The sequence below is a fragment of the Xenopus tropicalis genome, chromosome 7 (genome assembly GCF_000004195.4).
Source record: "Xenopus tropicalis strain Nigerian chromosome 7, UCB_Xtro_10.0, whole genome shotgun sequence".
Classification (NCBI taxonomy): Eukaryota; Metazoa; Chordata; class Amphibia; order Anura; family Pipidae; genus Xenopus; species Xenopus tropicalis.
Genome location: NC_030683.2, coordinates 60,149,413 through 60,166,810, shown reverse-complemented (window position 1 = coordinate 60,166,810; position 17,398 = coordinate 60,149,413). Strand labels below are relative to the sequence as shown.

Sequence of the window (17,398 nt, the reverse complement as noted above, 5' to 3'; positions counted from 1 at the left end):
TCAGGGAGGCTACCAAGAGGCCTACAGCAACATTAAAGGAGCTGCAGGAATATCTGGCAAGTACTGGCTGTGTGGTACATGTGACAACAATCTCCCGTATTCTTCATATGTCTGGACTATGGGGTAGAGGGGCAAGATGAAAGCCTTTTCTTACGAAGAAAAACATCCAAGCCAGGCTACATTTTGCAAAATGACATCTGAAGTCTCCCAAAAGCATGTGGGAAAAGGTGTTATGGTCTGATGAAACCAAGGTTGAACTTTTTGGCCATAATTCCAAAAATATGTTTGGCATAAAAACAATACTACACATCACTAAAAGAACACCATACCCACAGTGAAGCATGGTGGTGGCAGCATCATGCTTTGGGGCTATTTATCTTCAGCTGGAACTGGGGTCTTCGTTAAGATAGAGGGAATTATGAACAGTTCCAAATACCAGTCAATATTGGCACAAAACCTTCAGGCTTCTGCTAGAAAGCTGAACATGAGGAGGAACTTCATCTTTCAGCATGGCAACGACCCAAAGCATGAAACAATTGAAAAAGACACATGTAAAGAGCTGGCACACCTACAAATTTGTAAAATCTAACCTTTATTGTTGAATTATTTAAAAAAGGGGAAGTTAAAATGATAGAAAAGCAAGAAAAAGAAATTTTAAAATCGATACCCTATGCCTAAAATCATAAGTTGTACTGACTTGCCCGTGAATGGTATCACGTTCACTGCTCTTCAAGGTTACAAAGTTCCTTGAATCAATGTAACACGTAAGTAACAAATATACTAAATGTGTGAAGTTTCACTGATTGTATCAAATGGAGCCTCCACTCTGTTGCGATGTGATGGCAATTGTATCAATTTTGGAGAGAAAGTAAATCATACCATCCATAGAAACATAGTTATACGGTAAGTTTATTAATCCGTTTATTTCACAGGGTTCTATCCCTCAGGTCTCAACCACCCCTTAATATTTCGTTTTTGTTTTTCTGTGTAATAAAATCTCCACAACTCTTTTTGTGTTTGACTTCTTATTTTTTATTTTAATTTTGTGTGTGCCCTGACAATGGTGATAAAATATGCTTTGAACACAAGGTTTAATATACTTTTCATGTGCTGCTTCACATATACAGTAAGCCCAGACACACTTCTGTTTTATGCCTTTTTGGAGGAGGTTTGTGGACTGACGTTTGGAATGGGCAACAACGTGGCACAAAGAAGTAAGCGCTGATCTCACAGGACTCCTAAGCTGCCGACTGATTCACTGATACTCGACATTCATTAATAGGGTGGTGAGTGGTATAGTTGTACAACTTGAATGACTAAAGCATCAATCCTCCACACACCTTGATTTTAAATGGTAATACAACTAAGTACGACAATTTGTCCAAATCTGGACTACAGCGTTACCATTCACTATTCACCAAACCCTTACGCAGTTTTGTACATATGACTGTATAAAATAACTATTAAATAACGTCAGAGCGTTACTAGATATCAATTGTACAATGATTATTTAGTAAAATCACGGCGCAAGTAAGTATCCGGGTTGGTGCCAGCGTGTGTCTGTGAGTATCGAGAATGGCTCGCAATCAATACCGACACACAACTCACACACACCGATTAGGTAAACTTAAGTTCCAATCTTAGCACCAATTGTGGGAAAATTACAGCTCTAATTAGCAAATGGCGTTGAAAACAGCTCTTTACACACACACGCTCCGATTAGATCTTAATACTTATATATGAATTGGCGAAACAATCTAAAAATGTTCTCTATCCGTGGTTTGTGCTCTACCTCCTACCATAGATTCCACCTGGTCTGGTCAATGCTATTTTAAAAGGCACACGGCCACTTCATAGCGAGCTTTCACACAAGGTACTAGGAAGTCGATCGATACTAGGTGCGGTCATTTGTCAACATACCGCCTACTTTACTGACCTCACCAGGGTTAGGATTAAGGTGCTTTAATTCAAAACCCTCGAGTTGCCCTTTGCTTTGTTGTCTCTCATCTAGCAATTTCAATCGGTGATCAGGGCAATCGTTCAGTCCTATAAATTCCCTCTTAAAAGCTGCACAACCTCACAGGTCTCAGTTCAACTATATATCATTATTCAGTACACCCATAGTCAGCATCCCTGTGCCTACTACCAGCCATTCATACCTCGACACCGGGGAAACACTATCAAATGCAAACGCCTATTCTGCTCCCGCAGAAACAACAGTAATTAATCTCAATTACTAGAAACCTTGTGCCTACAACTCAGTGCTGTTTACCTACCTCGGCACAAGGATTATTGGAGTAGGATATGCACATCCGAACGTATATTCTACAATAGCGGAGGTTTCAACAATCAATCTCAATTATTCAAGTCAATAAAATCCTTGTGCCTACAACTCAGTGCTCTTTACCTCGGCACAAGGATTATAGGCATAGGGTACACACGCCGACGCGCGTTTCGCTCAAAAGCTTTGTCAAGGCAAATCTTGCTCACTTCCTTTAAGAGTTCCTTTTAAACCCTCCCTGGCCAATCGCGTGACTTTCTCCATATAACCGCCCCATTAGGGCATATTGAAGGGAAATCCAATTATTCGCGGTTGCCTCGAATTTTTCAATAGGAGGCAAATTCATGTTAATTAGAGTGTGGAATTAAATGGTTCCTTTGAGCCCAAAGGGAACACATTTTGATTTATATTCTCTAATCTCTCTGATTGCAAATAGATCATTAATGTAAAAGAAGGCAATGATTAGTGTCTTGTTCAGAGAATAAATGATCCAACCATACACACTTTATCAACCGACTTCATTTTTTGCAGAGAATGTGATTAGTTGTAAATTCCATAAATGCCCTGGGCATAGGCAGAGTTGAGAAAAAATAATGAAAACTTATTGATTCTGTGTTAAGTAAATTAAATATACAAGTGCAACAGTGAAGATATCACTGTCCATTGTGTGTGCCCTATCGTTTCAAAATGACAATTAAAAATTATGTAAAAAATACTGTATTGAAGATGTCCAAAAGTGATCAATACATATACTGTATTGATTAAGCTCAAAGTGAAGTGAGATTGTGCCAATATTATCTAAACACTTAATGTACTAAAGATAAATAAACAACCGAGTGAAGGTGAACTATAGTGTTCATAAAAATACAAAATTATAATGCTCAGGTGAGCCACTATTAAAGTGTAATTCATTACCTTAAAAATGTGCTAAAATCAATATTTTTATTCATGCCTGACGGTGAGAGGGAGTTGAGAAGAAAAATCCATCTGCTCTCTCTCCTGAGCAGATGTTCAGTAGCATTCCCTCCCCTAATTCCCAAGGACACATGTTCTATTGCCCAGAACGTCAGGTGATTTGAGCAGCAGTTATGGTACTCCAAAAAATGATTTGCTACAGTACTGAGGATTTTGTTGTTTTTGCGATCTTGTTCTGCATTATTTATAGAACTGGTATGTTTCTGTATTTGTTTTTCCAAAGGTTGGGTGGTCATGCCGACATATTTCTTATTACAGGGACATTATAGGCAGTACACTACATTTGTGGTTTTGCAATTTATGTAGTCATTAATGTAGTGTACATTGCCAAAGCGATCTTTAAGGTTTTTTTGATTCTTCACCAAACTGCATGATACACAGTTCCCACATTTGAATGTTCCCTTTGCTATGGGTTGCCTCTTTTTGCTGGTGAAATTACTTTTTGTTAAGTGATCTTTTAAGTTTCGGCATCTTTTATAGCAAAAAGACACTTTTTCAGGTAAAATATGTTGCAGATCTGGATCCTGTCGGAATATGGGACAGAATCTGTGGATAATTTTTTTAATCTCTAGGGAGTAAGGACCAAAAGTGGTAATGAACCTAAGCTGTTGATCTCTTAGAGGTCCTTTGTGTTTTGTCCTCAACAGTTGGTCCCGATTAGTTCTAAAGGCCCTATGATATGCCCGTTTCAATATTCTGTTGGGATAACCTCTAGTCTTAAGTCTTTCTTGAAGTTGTTTGGCTCGGACCTTAAATTGGTCGAATGTCGTGCAGTTACGTCTTAGCCGTAGGAATTCCCCTATGGGCAGGGACTTTCGATATAAGTCCGTAGTAATATTCAATTGTTCATTTATAGCCACGGTAAGATCTAAGAATGGAACTGACTTTTGTGAGGCAGTTTTGGTAAGTTTAATATTAAGGTTATTATTATTTAGAATATAGCGAATCCACAGAGGGATATAGTTCGCATACAGACTTAAATCATCGCAAAAGATGTAGTCCTGTTCCCACTTGCCCAGAAAGATATTGGCATAGGTAGGGTCACATGCCGTGCCCATCGCCATCCCTTGTACTTGTAAATAGTAAATATTATTGAAGACAAAATAATTATGATGTAGAATAAAACTTAATAACCTTAAAAGAAAATGTGCAAAATCTTGATCAATTGAGTGATCTGTTTCCAGAAAGTGCTGTACTGCTTTTATACCGTCTTCATGCTTGATAGATGTATACAGTGCTTCTACATCTAATGTTACCAGCCATGTGCCCTTAGTTACATGTATTCCATCCAGTTTGGCTAGAACTTCAGTTGTATCCCTAACGTACGAAGGTAAGGATACAACATATTTTCTTAAAGCGGACCTGTCACCCTAAGAAATAAGTCCAAATTATTTTCTATATTGTTACTTGAGCAAAATAAACTTTACTTACTCTATATAAATAATATAAACCTTGTTTCCTTCCGTCTTGGAATTACTCAATCAAAGCAAGCAGGCAGGCACCATTTTGTGGACACTGTTATTAAGGCAAGCTTTGTATCATGCCAAAATCTTGTTTATGTGCCAGAATGGGGGACCAGATGCCCATGCCCTTGCACTGGCTACACAGGTAGATGAGGAGGAGGGAGGGGAAAATTGAGAAGTGCAGTGACATCTAGGAAGTGCTGAATGGAAAGCTAAAGTTATTGTCTGCCCCGCCTCTATGCCTAAGGCATAGAGGCGGGGCAAGCAATATATGATTGACAGCTGTGATTTTTATATGCCTATATAATGGGTTTGGATGTGTAAATATAAAAATGAATTTGGGTTTCATGTTTAATTTGAACAGGACTTTTATTATACAGATTTTCATGTCTGGGTGACAGGTCCACTTTAAGTTTAGATCGACAAATTTGCTTACATTCTCTGTTAAGTTCCCATTCCCCGATACTATGGGTCGGCCCAGAGGTTTGGAGCTGCTCTTATGAATTTTTGGTAAAAGGTAAAATGTGGCTACTCTCAGATGTTCTGCTGAAAGAAATTCTTTTTCTTGGTTTGAAATCAACAAATCTTTGGAGGCGTCATCAATTATTTTGTTATATTTAGTGGTATACATTTCAGTCGGGTTAAAGGTTAATCTTTTGTATGAATCAGACTGTAATTGACATATGGCTTCAAGAGTATATAGTTCATTCGCCCAGATAACCACATTAGCACCTTTGTCGGATGGTTTGATTTGAACATCCTCCCATGATTTGGTTTCCTTAAGGGCTTCTCTTTCTGATCGTGTCAGATTGTTGGGGTTGGCTCTTGATTTTAAATTTAACTTCAGAAAGGCTTCAGAGACCATATCTTAAAAAACTGCCACAAAGTGACTTATTCCGTAAGAAGGAGTAATGATTGACTTTTTCTTTAATTTAGTTACTGCATCAGTAAGTTCTTCACTACAAAGCTCATTTTCGTATGAGAGGCTATTCAAAATCTCTAGGGCCTCTTTGTCTATATCACCATCTAATTGGATGTCAGCATTCTGTTTCTTAAAATGTTTTTTTAAAAGGATTTTTCTGCAGAAGAAATTCAAGTCTTTTTCCAATTCAAAAGGGTCCCATCGTGGCGTGGGGCAAAAAGATAACCCTCTACTTAGGACCGTAATATGATCATCGTTTAAAGAATGTTTAGATAAAAGAATAACTTGTAATACTGTATTTTCTACATCTTGAATTGGTGTCTCTTGTAGCTGTAATTTCGTCTGACTCAGGGTCTGAGGGTCTCTCTCTTTCTCTTTCCCCTCCTGACCTTAAATTGCGTCTTAATGGGGGGGGGGGGTGTTCTGTTCTGTTTCTTTTTATTTGTAGTCTGTCGTATCGCTGGCGTTCTTCTAAAAAATTTGGCCTGGATTTCCCGATTCTCGACCAAAAGCATACATCTAAATCAACAAAGGAATGGCTTCACCGGAAAATTATTTTGGACGTTTTGGAATGGCCCAGCCAGAGCTCAGACCTGATTGATTGAAAATCTGTAGGGTGATCTGAAGAGGGCTGTGCACAGGAGATGCCCTCGCAATCTGACAGATTTGGAGTGTTTCTGCAAAGAAAAGTGGGCAAATCTTGCAAAGTCAAAATGTGCCATGCTGATAGACACAAAAAGACTGAGTGCTGTAATAAAATCAAAAGGTGCTTCAACAAAGTGTTTAAGGGTGTGCACACTTATGCAACCACATTATTTTAGTTTTTTTGGTTTTCTTCCCTCCAACTAAAAGATTTCAGTTTGTTTTTGTTTTTACAGTTTATAGGTCACATTAAAGGTGGAAAAAGTTATGAAATTATTTATCTTTATCTCATTTTTGTACAGCACAGGAACCTGACATTTTACCAGGGGTGTGTAGACTTTGTATATCCACTGTATGGGAGATACAATGCTGGAAAGTAGAAGCATTGAGGTAATTTTCAGGTATTTCATCAAAAATGACATGGTTACTCATTCAGGATATGGTGAACCCCCTGGCATTTTTAGAATGTTTTTTCTTAGTAACTAATTACATATGGGCAATTTTTTATATAAGTGATTTTATTTTAATTTTCATATTTTTTTAAGAAACCACTAAATTCAGAAAAGCTTTGATGTTTGGTAATTAGGAGTTGAAAGACAGCTTCCCATTTTGGATTCAGCAGAATGTATGTTTTTCAATAATATATTGTTTGCTTGGGTAAACTTACTGTTCCAAGATTTTTTTGTTCTAAAATTCGATAATGTGCTGCTGAGATTTTTTTGATCTGTAGATGTTATAAATCTCCCTAAAACTTAACATATCGGGTACTGGCGACATGAGGCTTTCCAAAGCAGTTGGATTTTCACACATAAAATATTTTTATGATATTCACTATACAGGTATAGAACCCGTTATCTAGAATGCTCAGGACCAAGGGTATTCCGGATAATTTGGATCTCCATACCTTAAGTCTACTAAACAATCAATAAAACATTAATTAAACCCAATAGGATTATTTATATCTTAGTTGGAATCAATTACAAGGTACTGTTTTATTATTTCAGAGATAAAGGAAATAATTTTAATCAAATAATTTAGAATTTTAAAACTGGAGTCTATGGGAGACGGATAATGGGTTTCCGAATAAGGGATCCCATACCTGTATTATGAAAACTAGCAATTTTTTTTTTTTTGGAATTTAGAGCTTGTTCCAGAAACAGAAATACATAAAAACTTAGCTAGCTCCAGTCCAGAAAAAAAAAAAAATTATATAGTTTTCCTTGGTAAACTTAAAGGGATTCTGTCATGATTTTTATGGTATACTTTTTTTAACTGAGGAAAATGCATGTTACATATGTTCAAACACATATCAAATAAAATATAAATTTACACTTTTCAACATTTGTCTGGTTTTTACTTTTGTGGTTATGATTTTGTAACTGTGTGTAACAGTTGTCCCAACTTATAACTGGGGGGAGAAGAGATAGGGAGAGGGGGTATATTAAGTGCAGTTGAGCATATGAATTTCAGTTTTAGATTAGAGGGTGTGTGACAAACCCTGTCTATATAACCATGTATTTCACACTTTCTCAAATTTACTTAGGTTGTTGTTAATGTTGTTTTTGCATCTCTATTGTCCACCATAGCTTTTTGCATAAATCTATTACATATCTCTCACCTGCACCTTTCCACTTCTTGGCAGACATCTGGCAGTCATACATAGACATATGTAGAATCTGTGTTCGTTGTCTGTGAGCTGGTTCAGTTTGTGTAGTAGGGGGCCATCCAGGGATCGGGTGCTTTTTGGGAGTGCAATACCAGTCGTGGTGAATTTTGAAGGAGCTTTCTTTAACGCAAGTATTGATGGAGGAGGTTTCCATGTATCTGTGTATCCCATTCCTCATCATCTAGGGCAGTGCTGTTTCTAGCACACATAATGGAGGGCTGCTAATGGAAGCCAGGTTTGAACACTCCCCTTTTTAAACTGCACCCACTTCAAACCACACCTATGTTATCACAAGAGCTTTTAAGACCATGCCCACATTAGTAGTGGTAGTGCTCACTGTGGGGATAATCAACATAACTTACACACCTTAGGGACCATTTAATGGCTATTTACAACGGCTAGCAAATTCCCAGAACAAACCCCTCACACAGGCAACATAGGGCAGGCAGAGTAAGGAACACACAGGCAGCACGGGGCAGGCAGAGCATAGCACACACAGGCAGTATTCTGCCTGCACAGTCTTACAGTCTGAGCCCGAAGTGTGAACAATGCAGAAATTAAAAGGTGTGAACAACACAGGGGATTACATGTTTAAACAATACAGGAGTTTACAGCCTGAATCTGAGATGTGAACAATGCAGGGGGCAGTTAATCTCAGTACTGATACTATTTAAAGCTTACATAAAGGTAAGGCATCAAAGCAATTAAGTCCGCAACAATCAAAAAAAGTTAAAAATGATCAACTTTATTACAATCCATTAAAACATACCCCATGTACAAAGGCTTTGTTTCCCTCTTTTGGTCACTAGAGGGTTGAGTCTGCACATTTGATCATTTTCTTTTTCTAGTTTTTTTGACTATATAACCTATTTTGGCCATTTGAAATGTTTAAAGCCATCAAAGCAGCCAAACAGGTGGGGGGCCGCCAGATGGACAGCACTGATCTAGGGATTTGTTCAATCTTAGTTTCCAATCGGACATTGCTTTAGTTTAAGATTACCCTCTGGATAATCAAGTTAAAGAATATTAAAATGATATGAGAGACCACAGGAAGAGTGGCAAAATCAGGGCAATAAATATTTCTGCAAAGAAAACACTAATTAGCCCATTTCATGGCCTTTGCTACGTCATGCTCTGTCAACGCTTCATTCATTGCCGCTCACTGCTTACTTCTCCATCCACTGTCACTCACTGTTTACTTCTCCATCTGCTGCTCACCCTCCTTCTTTACTTTGGGCACATGTATCCACCTAGTTCATGTTACTACACAGTGGGATAGAGTCAAAATTATGACTCCTTGTCCCCTATCAATTCATAACACATTTATGGCCCCCAGCATTTCCTGACAGACACAATGAGACAACTTTTATGTATTTCATCTTATGTGCATAAGTTGGTTAAATGAGCAGAGCAGCACTGCCTGTTCAATACCTTTGTTAGATGCCGCTAAGTCAGTTAAGCTTACCAGAATCTGTATGTGAAATACAGGGACAGATATGTTTTGCCTACTTCTGACCATTCCATATTATTCCCATTAAGGCTGCAATATAATCAAGGTATGCATACAAAATGGAATAAACACAAGCAATATTTTTAAAGTAGATTTCACTAACTGCAAACTTATACAGCGGTATAAATGCAGGGCCAATTTAATCTATAATGATCCAGAATACAAACCAGTATAAATGCTTTTCCAGTCTTATGTTAAAAAGCCCCCAGAACATAGAGCATAAAATTAATATATCAATAATTCACAAATTTGTGAAGTATGCGTTATAAGTAAAAGCTCATGCAAAATGAAATAAAGATAGTAAAATGATAGTAGATGTTAATGGGAAAAAATGCAGTGTTTATAACAAGGGTCTTCAAGCTACAGCTTGCGCGGGCAGGATACAGCCCCCTGCGGTCATTCACCCGTTCCCTGCTGCGTTCTTCCTGGCTAGTACCTGCTCTGCTCCAGCATGTCACCATGTCGTAACATAACGCGGTGACGTTTCCACGTTACGTGGCAATGCGCTGGGGCAGAGCAAAACGCTGATGCAGGTACAGACAGTCAAATTCACTAATAGTGCTGCAGTGTTTTAGCTCTTTCTTTAGCTGTTCCTCATGAACTATAATTAGAGTCTAGTACTCTAGTTCATGAGGAACGGCAAAGAAAGAGCTAAAACGCTTTTGTCAGGATTTAGAATATGCACCATTACTGAGCTAAGGCCAAGTATCAGTCTTCCCTAAAGTTTACAATAATAAAGTCACAAATACTGGAGCCTTATTTCACCTGTGGTAATCATGGATCATGTTCTTGATCTAGGGACAAAATTCTGTTTAGAAAAAGAACCCTTGGCAAAGAGCTTAAAGGCATTCTTTTTAAGTACTTACTGCATATTTAAATTCCCAGATCCCTGTTTGCTTCTCTGAGATATGGTGCTGGCAGCCTACAGCAGTGTACATCAATGAAATCTCTCTTCCCTTCCTGTAGGCTGCCAGCGGCAGCCTTCCTATTCTCCGAGCATGTGTGTAACTTGATCCTGTCTCCCGCTCTGAGCTACACATGCCCACCAGCCAATCAGAAGCGGATCTGGCAGAGGATGGGGGGGGGGGGGAGGGAATAAAACAAGGAGGGAAAGGAAGGGAGAATACCTTTTTAGAGATGGCTGCCTGTTCTAGAAAATGTGAAGTATGTGTGACTGAGTAAATATTTGATTAAGGGAGCCAAAAGTGTGGCGTTTTTACTAAACAATAGGAGGACTATTGGGCAGTATGCTTTTTAAATTTTGACTTGCATTCTCCTTTAAGAGCTCTGGCACATGAGGAGATTTGTCGCCGGCGATTTTTAATTAAGCGATTTGGCGACAAGACGAACGACAAGACGCCAATGCTAAACCAGTGGAAATCGCCAGCGTCAAATTATACGAGGCTACTTCAAGTTGCCTGCTGTTTCAAATTGCACACAGACCCTTTTCTGAGCGACTTGAGTAAACATATGGGAGGGGTAACTGTTGAGTGGTACCATGGGTAGCAGATCGCCTGGAGCTCAACTCGCATGAAATCTCTTTGTGTGTATTGTCGTGGCGACTTGTTGGCAAAGCACCGGGGGGAAAAAACGCACGCGACAAATCTCCTCGTGTGCCAGAGCCCTAAGAGTAGAGTAGACCGTAGGTCTGATAATTTGGGGCTGATTTACAAACAACATTGTAGTCATATATTTAATGAATTAAAACCTAAATCTGTTGCCCTTGGTGTCTGCTCTGCAGTATGGCTGGACCCTGTGCTTTACACATGTCTCTTGGGTTTTTTGCACTACAAATAAGATATGTGCAGTGTGAATGGGAATTCGTTTTTTTTTTTTTTTTCAAACTATAGTCCCCGACAGTCTGAGGGACCGTGACCCCTGGTATATAACATTGAAACCATCCTGAGATTAGGAACTCAGCAGGTGATATAGGACTGTGGTGTCTTGGGATCCCTTTTCATTGTCAAGTACGCTTGTGGATGGGTCCCTATAGCAAGTGGAGCTATGGTAAGTGTAAGCTTTAGTAAATAATGAGGCTGCAGCTTCCCCACCAAAGCCTGCTTTATCGCTGGTCCCAAGTGAGGGAAAGCCCGTAGCAGAGGGGCTAACACTTAATTCTACATGGCCTTACGCGTTTCGTACCGTATGGTACTTAATCATAGGCTGAAACCTATGCCTATGATTAAGTACCATACGGTACAAAACGCGTAAGGCCATGTAGCATTAAGTGTTAATATAATAACCTTATGATTTTATTTAAATTTTTGGAGTCTACTGCCTGATACCTTTTTCTTCAAGACCTGGAGTGCCTGCCATTTTCAATTTATGTTTTAATATGACATTACATAATTATTTCAGATATGAATGACGGATGATATCCCCGCAGTGAGGACCAAGCATTTGGGTTTTTGCTGCACTACCACCATTGTGATAATATGGGTGTGGTTTGAAGTGGGTGTGATTTAAAAAGAGGGAGTGGTCAAAACTGGCTTCCATTAGCGGCCCTCCACCATGTATGCTAGAGAAATTCCGGCCCTCGGCACCGCAGTAGTTGGACAGCACTGACCTATTGTCATGTAAATGGAGGAGTCCCAGACAATATTGTGTGCTGTTCTGATATCTATGGGGAGCTGCTATATGGCTAGGGTGGAAAAGGAGGGAAGGTAATATCACTCCAACCAGTAAAGTGTGACTGAAGTTTATCAGAGCAGAGGTCACAATGGCTGTTGCAACCTGCAAAATTAATATGGCCAACCCCATGTAAAATTTCAACAGTAAATATAAAAAAAATCTGTGTGTGAAAAATGGATTTCAATGCAGGATTCTGCTTTACCCTCTTAAATGAACAAATAAATCAGAAATAAATATACTTTATGCTTATAAAAAATATTATGAGCCTGAATACTATTTATTATAACCCCTAGACACAAAAGCGAATCCGCACTTGTATTAGTAGCAGTAAACAGTAACCTAGACTTCAGACTCTTCTGTTTAGAGCTCCAGGAAACTATTTGCGGACCTATAGCCAATCCTGAGGGCTTCCTTTTGGTCTGGTACCCATCTTCACTTGTTTCTAGCATGAGCCCCAAAAATACCTTCTCACCCAGATGCACTGAAATCACTGCATGTTGTGAATGGGTGTAATTTGTCATTTGTAGTTACTCCAAATAGATATGAGGGATGAACAACCACAATCTGTATTAGCATCCAGTAAGTTCCTTACCTTTCCAAACCACAGACCGGTGTCTCTCTGTTCCCGATCTGAAGTATCTTCAAGAGGAACAAGTAACGGGTTGACCTGTCCTTCATCCTTCATCCAAAACTCGTTAGCAGGAGACTGAATTCTAAAATAGAGTTAAATGAAGAATAAGAGGTAGAATAATAAGACCAGGAAGCAAAAAAAAAAAAAACCCCAAAAAACAAAAACAAACCTATTCTTCAACATTTTCTTCCTTGCAATTTTTTGACACGCATGGATTTCCTGCAGCTCATAATCTTCCAAATCACTTGCAAGAGATATTTCATCTACTCCTTCCAATTCCCCAGTCTCATCATTTGAGAGCACAATATCATCATCAGCATCTGGTATAAGAGAGTCTGCGGCACACATATCCCCTTGAGAAAGTGTCTGCAGAAGCTGAGAAAATTCAAAGTTGAAAACATAAAAGCTGCAGGAGAAGAGGAGAACTCAGTTATTAATTTTGTCCTGTTCTAACCTCATTCTTGCCAATGCTATGCAGTGAAAACATGCCAGTCTCTCCCTCATCAGCAATAGAAACTCCAGGAAGGTCCATTTTAAGCTCAATCCGCTCTCTCTGCTGCCGCTGGGCCTTCAATAAACGCTTCTTTTTCCTGTTATATGAAAGTACGGTTAAATAATCAGAGAAACTAACTAAAAATAGAGTATAATTACAGGAGATACTGTCAAGAGATTCAGAAGATAACTGCTCAGATGGACTTATTAAACAGATTAAAAAGACGGCATGATACTTGTATGAACCATTTACCAACCCCATTTATGATGCCTCCCCTTATTCCATGGAATTTGGGATTTTGTCTTTTTGCTTTCCATAGTGTGTGGTGCATAGATTGTCCAGAAAGGGAGTCAAGTCCCAAAATAAGTCAGGGGATGCATGACACTATTTAAGGTCAAAGGGGCATTGGCAAAAGGGTTGTACTAATATCGTCTGCAGAATCAGATCTTTATAAAAATAGAATACTAATTTAAACTAATACAGTTTTAATTTTTGGGAGTTGAGATCATTTTTACACACCTCTTTTTACCTAAGCCCAACTAAGCTTATGTCAAAAGGGGAAATATTTTAGTAGGGGTAGTGAGAAAACACTTTTGGAGTAAAACAAAATTTCTTATAAATTTTTACATTTCAGAAGTCGGCCAGACACCCTGAGCAAACTGGCTGGCCAGCTTGCCCCCTTCCTTGCACAAATGAGTGTATGGGGGGTGGGATGTAAGTAACCAGCTGTGGTGGGGGGGGGACGACGACACAAGGGCTTAGACTAAGGTAGGCAGACATAAGTAGTATGTGCCTAGTGTCCCCCCTCACCGTTGTGCCCTAGGCATGTGCCTTTATCCCTACCCCTAGTTCCATCCATGCCATAAAAACTAAAGAAGATACTAGAGAGAGATACTAAAGAATTCAATGATTTATTCTGAACACTCAGCATTTTCAGTATCTTCTACATGCTCAAGCAGAGAAACAACCTTGCCACAAAGAGACCACAAAACATGAATGCAGCACATATGTAACTATGCAAGGTAACAAAGTAAGATAAAGGTATTTAGTTTAACATGGGCAAATAGGCCTTTGTCTAGAAAATAACAGATGTATACCCTTTAAGTGCCAGCAGAATTTCGCATTTCATTTGCACTCTGTTTCAGACCATTTTGTGCTCTCTTACATTACAGGCATTTCTAGGAGGGACTTTTAGATTACATAGGAAAGTTATACAATGTTTGTTCCAGGACTACATGTGTACATTAAAGGGATGCTGTCATGATTTTTAGGGTATACTTTTTTATTTTCATTTCAATAAATTTTTGTTTGAAATCAGAGAAAATGTAAACAGACTGTAACACATTTATCGCAGTTATAAAATATCAGTAATTCCTTAAATTATATAATTATTCAAAATGAGGGAAGAAAAACATTTGCTTGTAAAACAACAATAATACAATAAACAACGGACAGGTCATGTCATTGCAACAAAAACCATTTTTACAGCAAAAGAAGAGTGATAGGGCAGTCCATACAATACCTTTTTATAAGCCATGGTTTCAGTATTTTGAGAAACTTCTTCTGGGAATCGGTTAGGATGCTAGAAATCTTTTCCTTAACCATAATCCCATCAATTTTGTTTTTAATAAAGTCTATAGCAATTTGCTTAATTTTCCATGCCTCAAATATGGTGCGTTTAGCTGCGGTCATGATAGCGGTAAATAACTAAAATTGTGTTTAAGTAAGAGAGTCTTGTTTTTTGTTTTAATTTTTATTAAGTTTTAACAATACAAACAGAAGAAAACAATAGCAATCATGATGGCATAAACACAGCGTTGACAAATAAAATTTTACAATATTGTTATAATAATAAATATATATATATATATATATATATAAGAAGATTTGAGGCTTTATTCAGTCCGACTGAATAAAGCCTCAAATCTTCTTATGTAAACCTTTTGTGATTCCTCATGAAAACCTGCCTGCGAGTGCTGTCATTCTAACCTTGTGTATCCACGTTTATCTGCACGGGCACCCAGGTATCATCTGTATTTTATGGTGTGCAGCTTTCCAGCAACTTGTTTATATTATATATATATATATATATATATATATACATACAGTGGTGTGAAAAACTATTTGCCCCCTTCCTGATTTCTTATTCTTTTGCATGTTTGTCACACTTAAATGTTTCTGATCATCAAAAACCGTTAACTATTAGTCAAAGATAACATAATTGAACACAAAATGCAGTTTACGTTATTAAGGGAGAAAAAAAACTCCAAATCTACATGGCCCTGTGTGAAAAAGTGATTGCCCCCCTTGTTAAAAAATAACTTAACTGTGGTTTATCACACCTGAGTTCAATTTCTGTAGTCACCCCCAGGCCTGATTACTGCCACACCTGTTTCAATCAAGAAATCACTTAAATAGGAGCTACCTGACACAGAGGAGTAGACCAAAAGCACCTCAAAAGCTAGACATCATGCCAAGATCCAAAGAAATTGAGGAACAAATGAGAACAAAAGTAATTGAGATCTATCAGTCTGGTAAAGGTTATAAAGCCATTTCTAAAGCTTTGGGACTCCAGCGAACCACAGTGAGAGCCATTATCCACAAATGGCAAAAACATGGAACAGTGGTGAACCTTCCCAGGAGTGGCCGGCCGACCAAACTTACCCCAAGAGCGCAGAGACAACTCATCCGAGAGGCCACAAAAGACCCCAGGACAACATCTAAAGAACTGCAGGCCTCACTTGCCTCAATTAAGGTCAGTGTTCACGACTCCACCATAAGAAAGAGACTGGGCAAAAACGGCCTGCATGGCAGATTTCCAAGGCGCAAACCACTTTTAAGCAAAAACAACATTAAGGCTCGTCTCAATTTTGCTAAAAAACATCTCAATGATTGCCAAGACTTTTGGGAAAATACCTTGTGGACCGACGAGACAAAAGTTGAACTTTTTGGAAGGTGCGTGTCCCGTTACATCTGGCGTAAAAGTAACACAGTATTTCAGAAAAAGAACATCATACCAACAGTAAAATATGGTGGTGGTAGTGTGATGGTCTGGGGTTGTTTTGCTGCTTCAGGACCTGGAAGGCTTGCTGTGATAGATGGAACCATGAATTCTACTGTCTACCAAAAAATCCTGAAGGAGAATGTCCGGCCATCTGTTCGTCAACTCAAGCTGAAGCGATCTTGGGTGCTGCAGCAGGACAATGACCCAAAACACACCAGCAAATCCACCTCTGAATGGCTGAAGAAAAACAAAATGAAGACTTTGGAGTGGCCTAGTCAAAGTCCTGACCTGAATCCTATTGAGATGTTGTGGCATGACCTTAAAAAGGCGGTTCATGCTAGAAAACCCTCAAATAAAGCTGAATTACAACAATTCTTGATCAATCAGAATATCCAAGGCTATTGTGATACTAATATCTACAGTTAGTACTAGTGGTTGTATATATAGTGTATGTATGTGAGTGTATAGATTGGTAGGTGTGGGTTAAGTGTGCTGGGTTTACTTGGATGGGTTGAACTTGATGGACACTGGTCTTTTTTCAACCCTATGTAACTATGTAATTCTGCAAAGATGAGTGGGCCAAAATTCCTCCAGAGCGCTGTAAAAGACTCGTTGCAAGTTATCGCAAACGCTTGATTGCAGTTATTGCTGCTAAGGGTGGCCCAACCAGTTATTAAGTTCAGGGGGGCAATTACTTTTTCACACAGGGCCATGTAGGTTTGGATTTTTTTTTCTCCTTAAATAATAAAAACCCTCATTTAAAAACTGCATTTTGTGTTTACTTGTGTTATCTTTGACTAATAGTTAAATGTGTTTGATGATCAGAAACATTTTGTGTGACAAACATGCAAAAGAATAAGAAATCAGGAAGGGGGCAAATAGTTTTTCACACCACTGTATATATATATATATATATACATACACAAAGAAATTCTGTGTTTATGCTTTCATGATTGCTATTGTTTTCTTTTGTTTGTATTGTTAAAACTTAATACACAGTCACAATATATATATATATATAATAACAGAATGCCGCACACACAGGAACTTCAAAAAAAGCAAAAAAAAGTTTATTGATCCGAAGTTTCGAGCACTAAATGTGCTCTTCTTCACGTCGTTGCAGTAAAAGGCTTTATCTGCCAACAAGGTGCGCTGTACGTTGTTTGGTAGATAAAGATAC

At 38.5% G+C, this 17,398-nt stretch overlaps 1 protein-coding gene across 2 annotated transcripts in view; it reads right to left on the bottom strand.

The window, feature by feature from the left end:
* Positions 1–17,398, bottom strand: part of ftsj3 (FtsJ RNA methyltransferase homolog 3) — a 174,627-nt gene that overhangs the window by 75,941 nt on the left and 81,288 nt on the right. For both annotated transcript variants that reach the window (XM_012967001.3, XM_012967002.3), the window contains exons 13-15: positions 13,176–13,311; positions 12,891–13,096; positions 12,683–12,803 (exon numbers count right to left, since the gene is read on the bottom strand). In XM_012967001.3, coding sequence (XP_012822455.1) covers positions 12,683–12,803; positions 12,891–13,096; positions 13,176–13,311 — 463 coding nt within the window. The remainder of the gene's footprint in view (positions 1–12,682; positions 12,804–12,890; positions 13,097–13,175; positions 13,312–17,398) is intronic.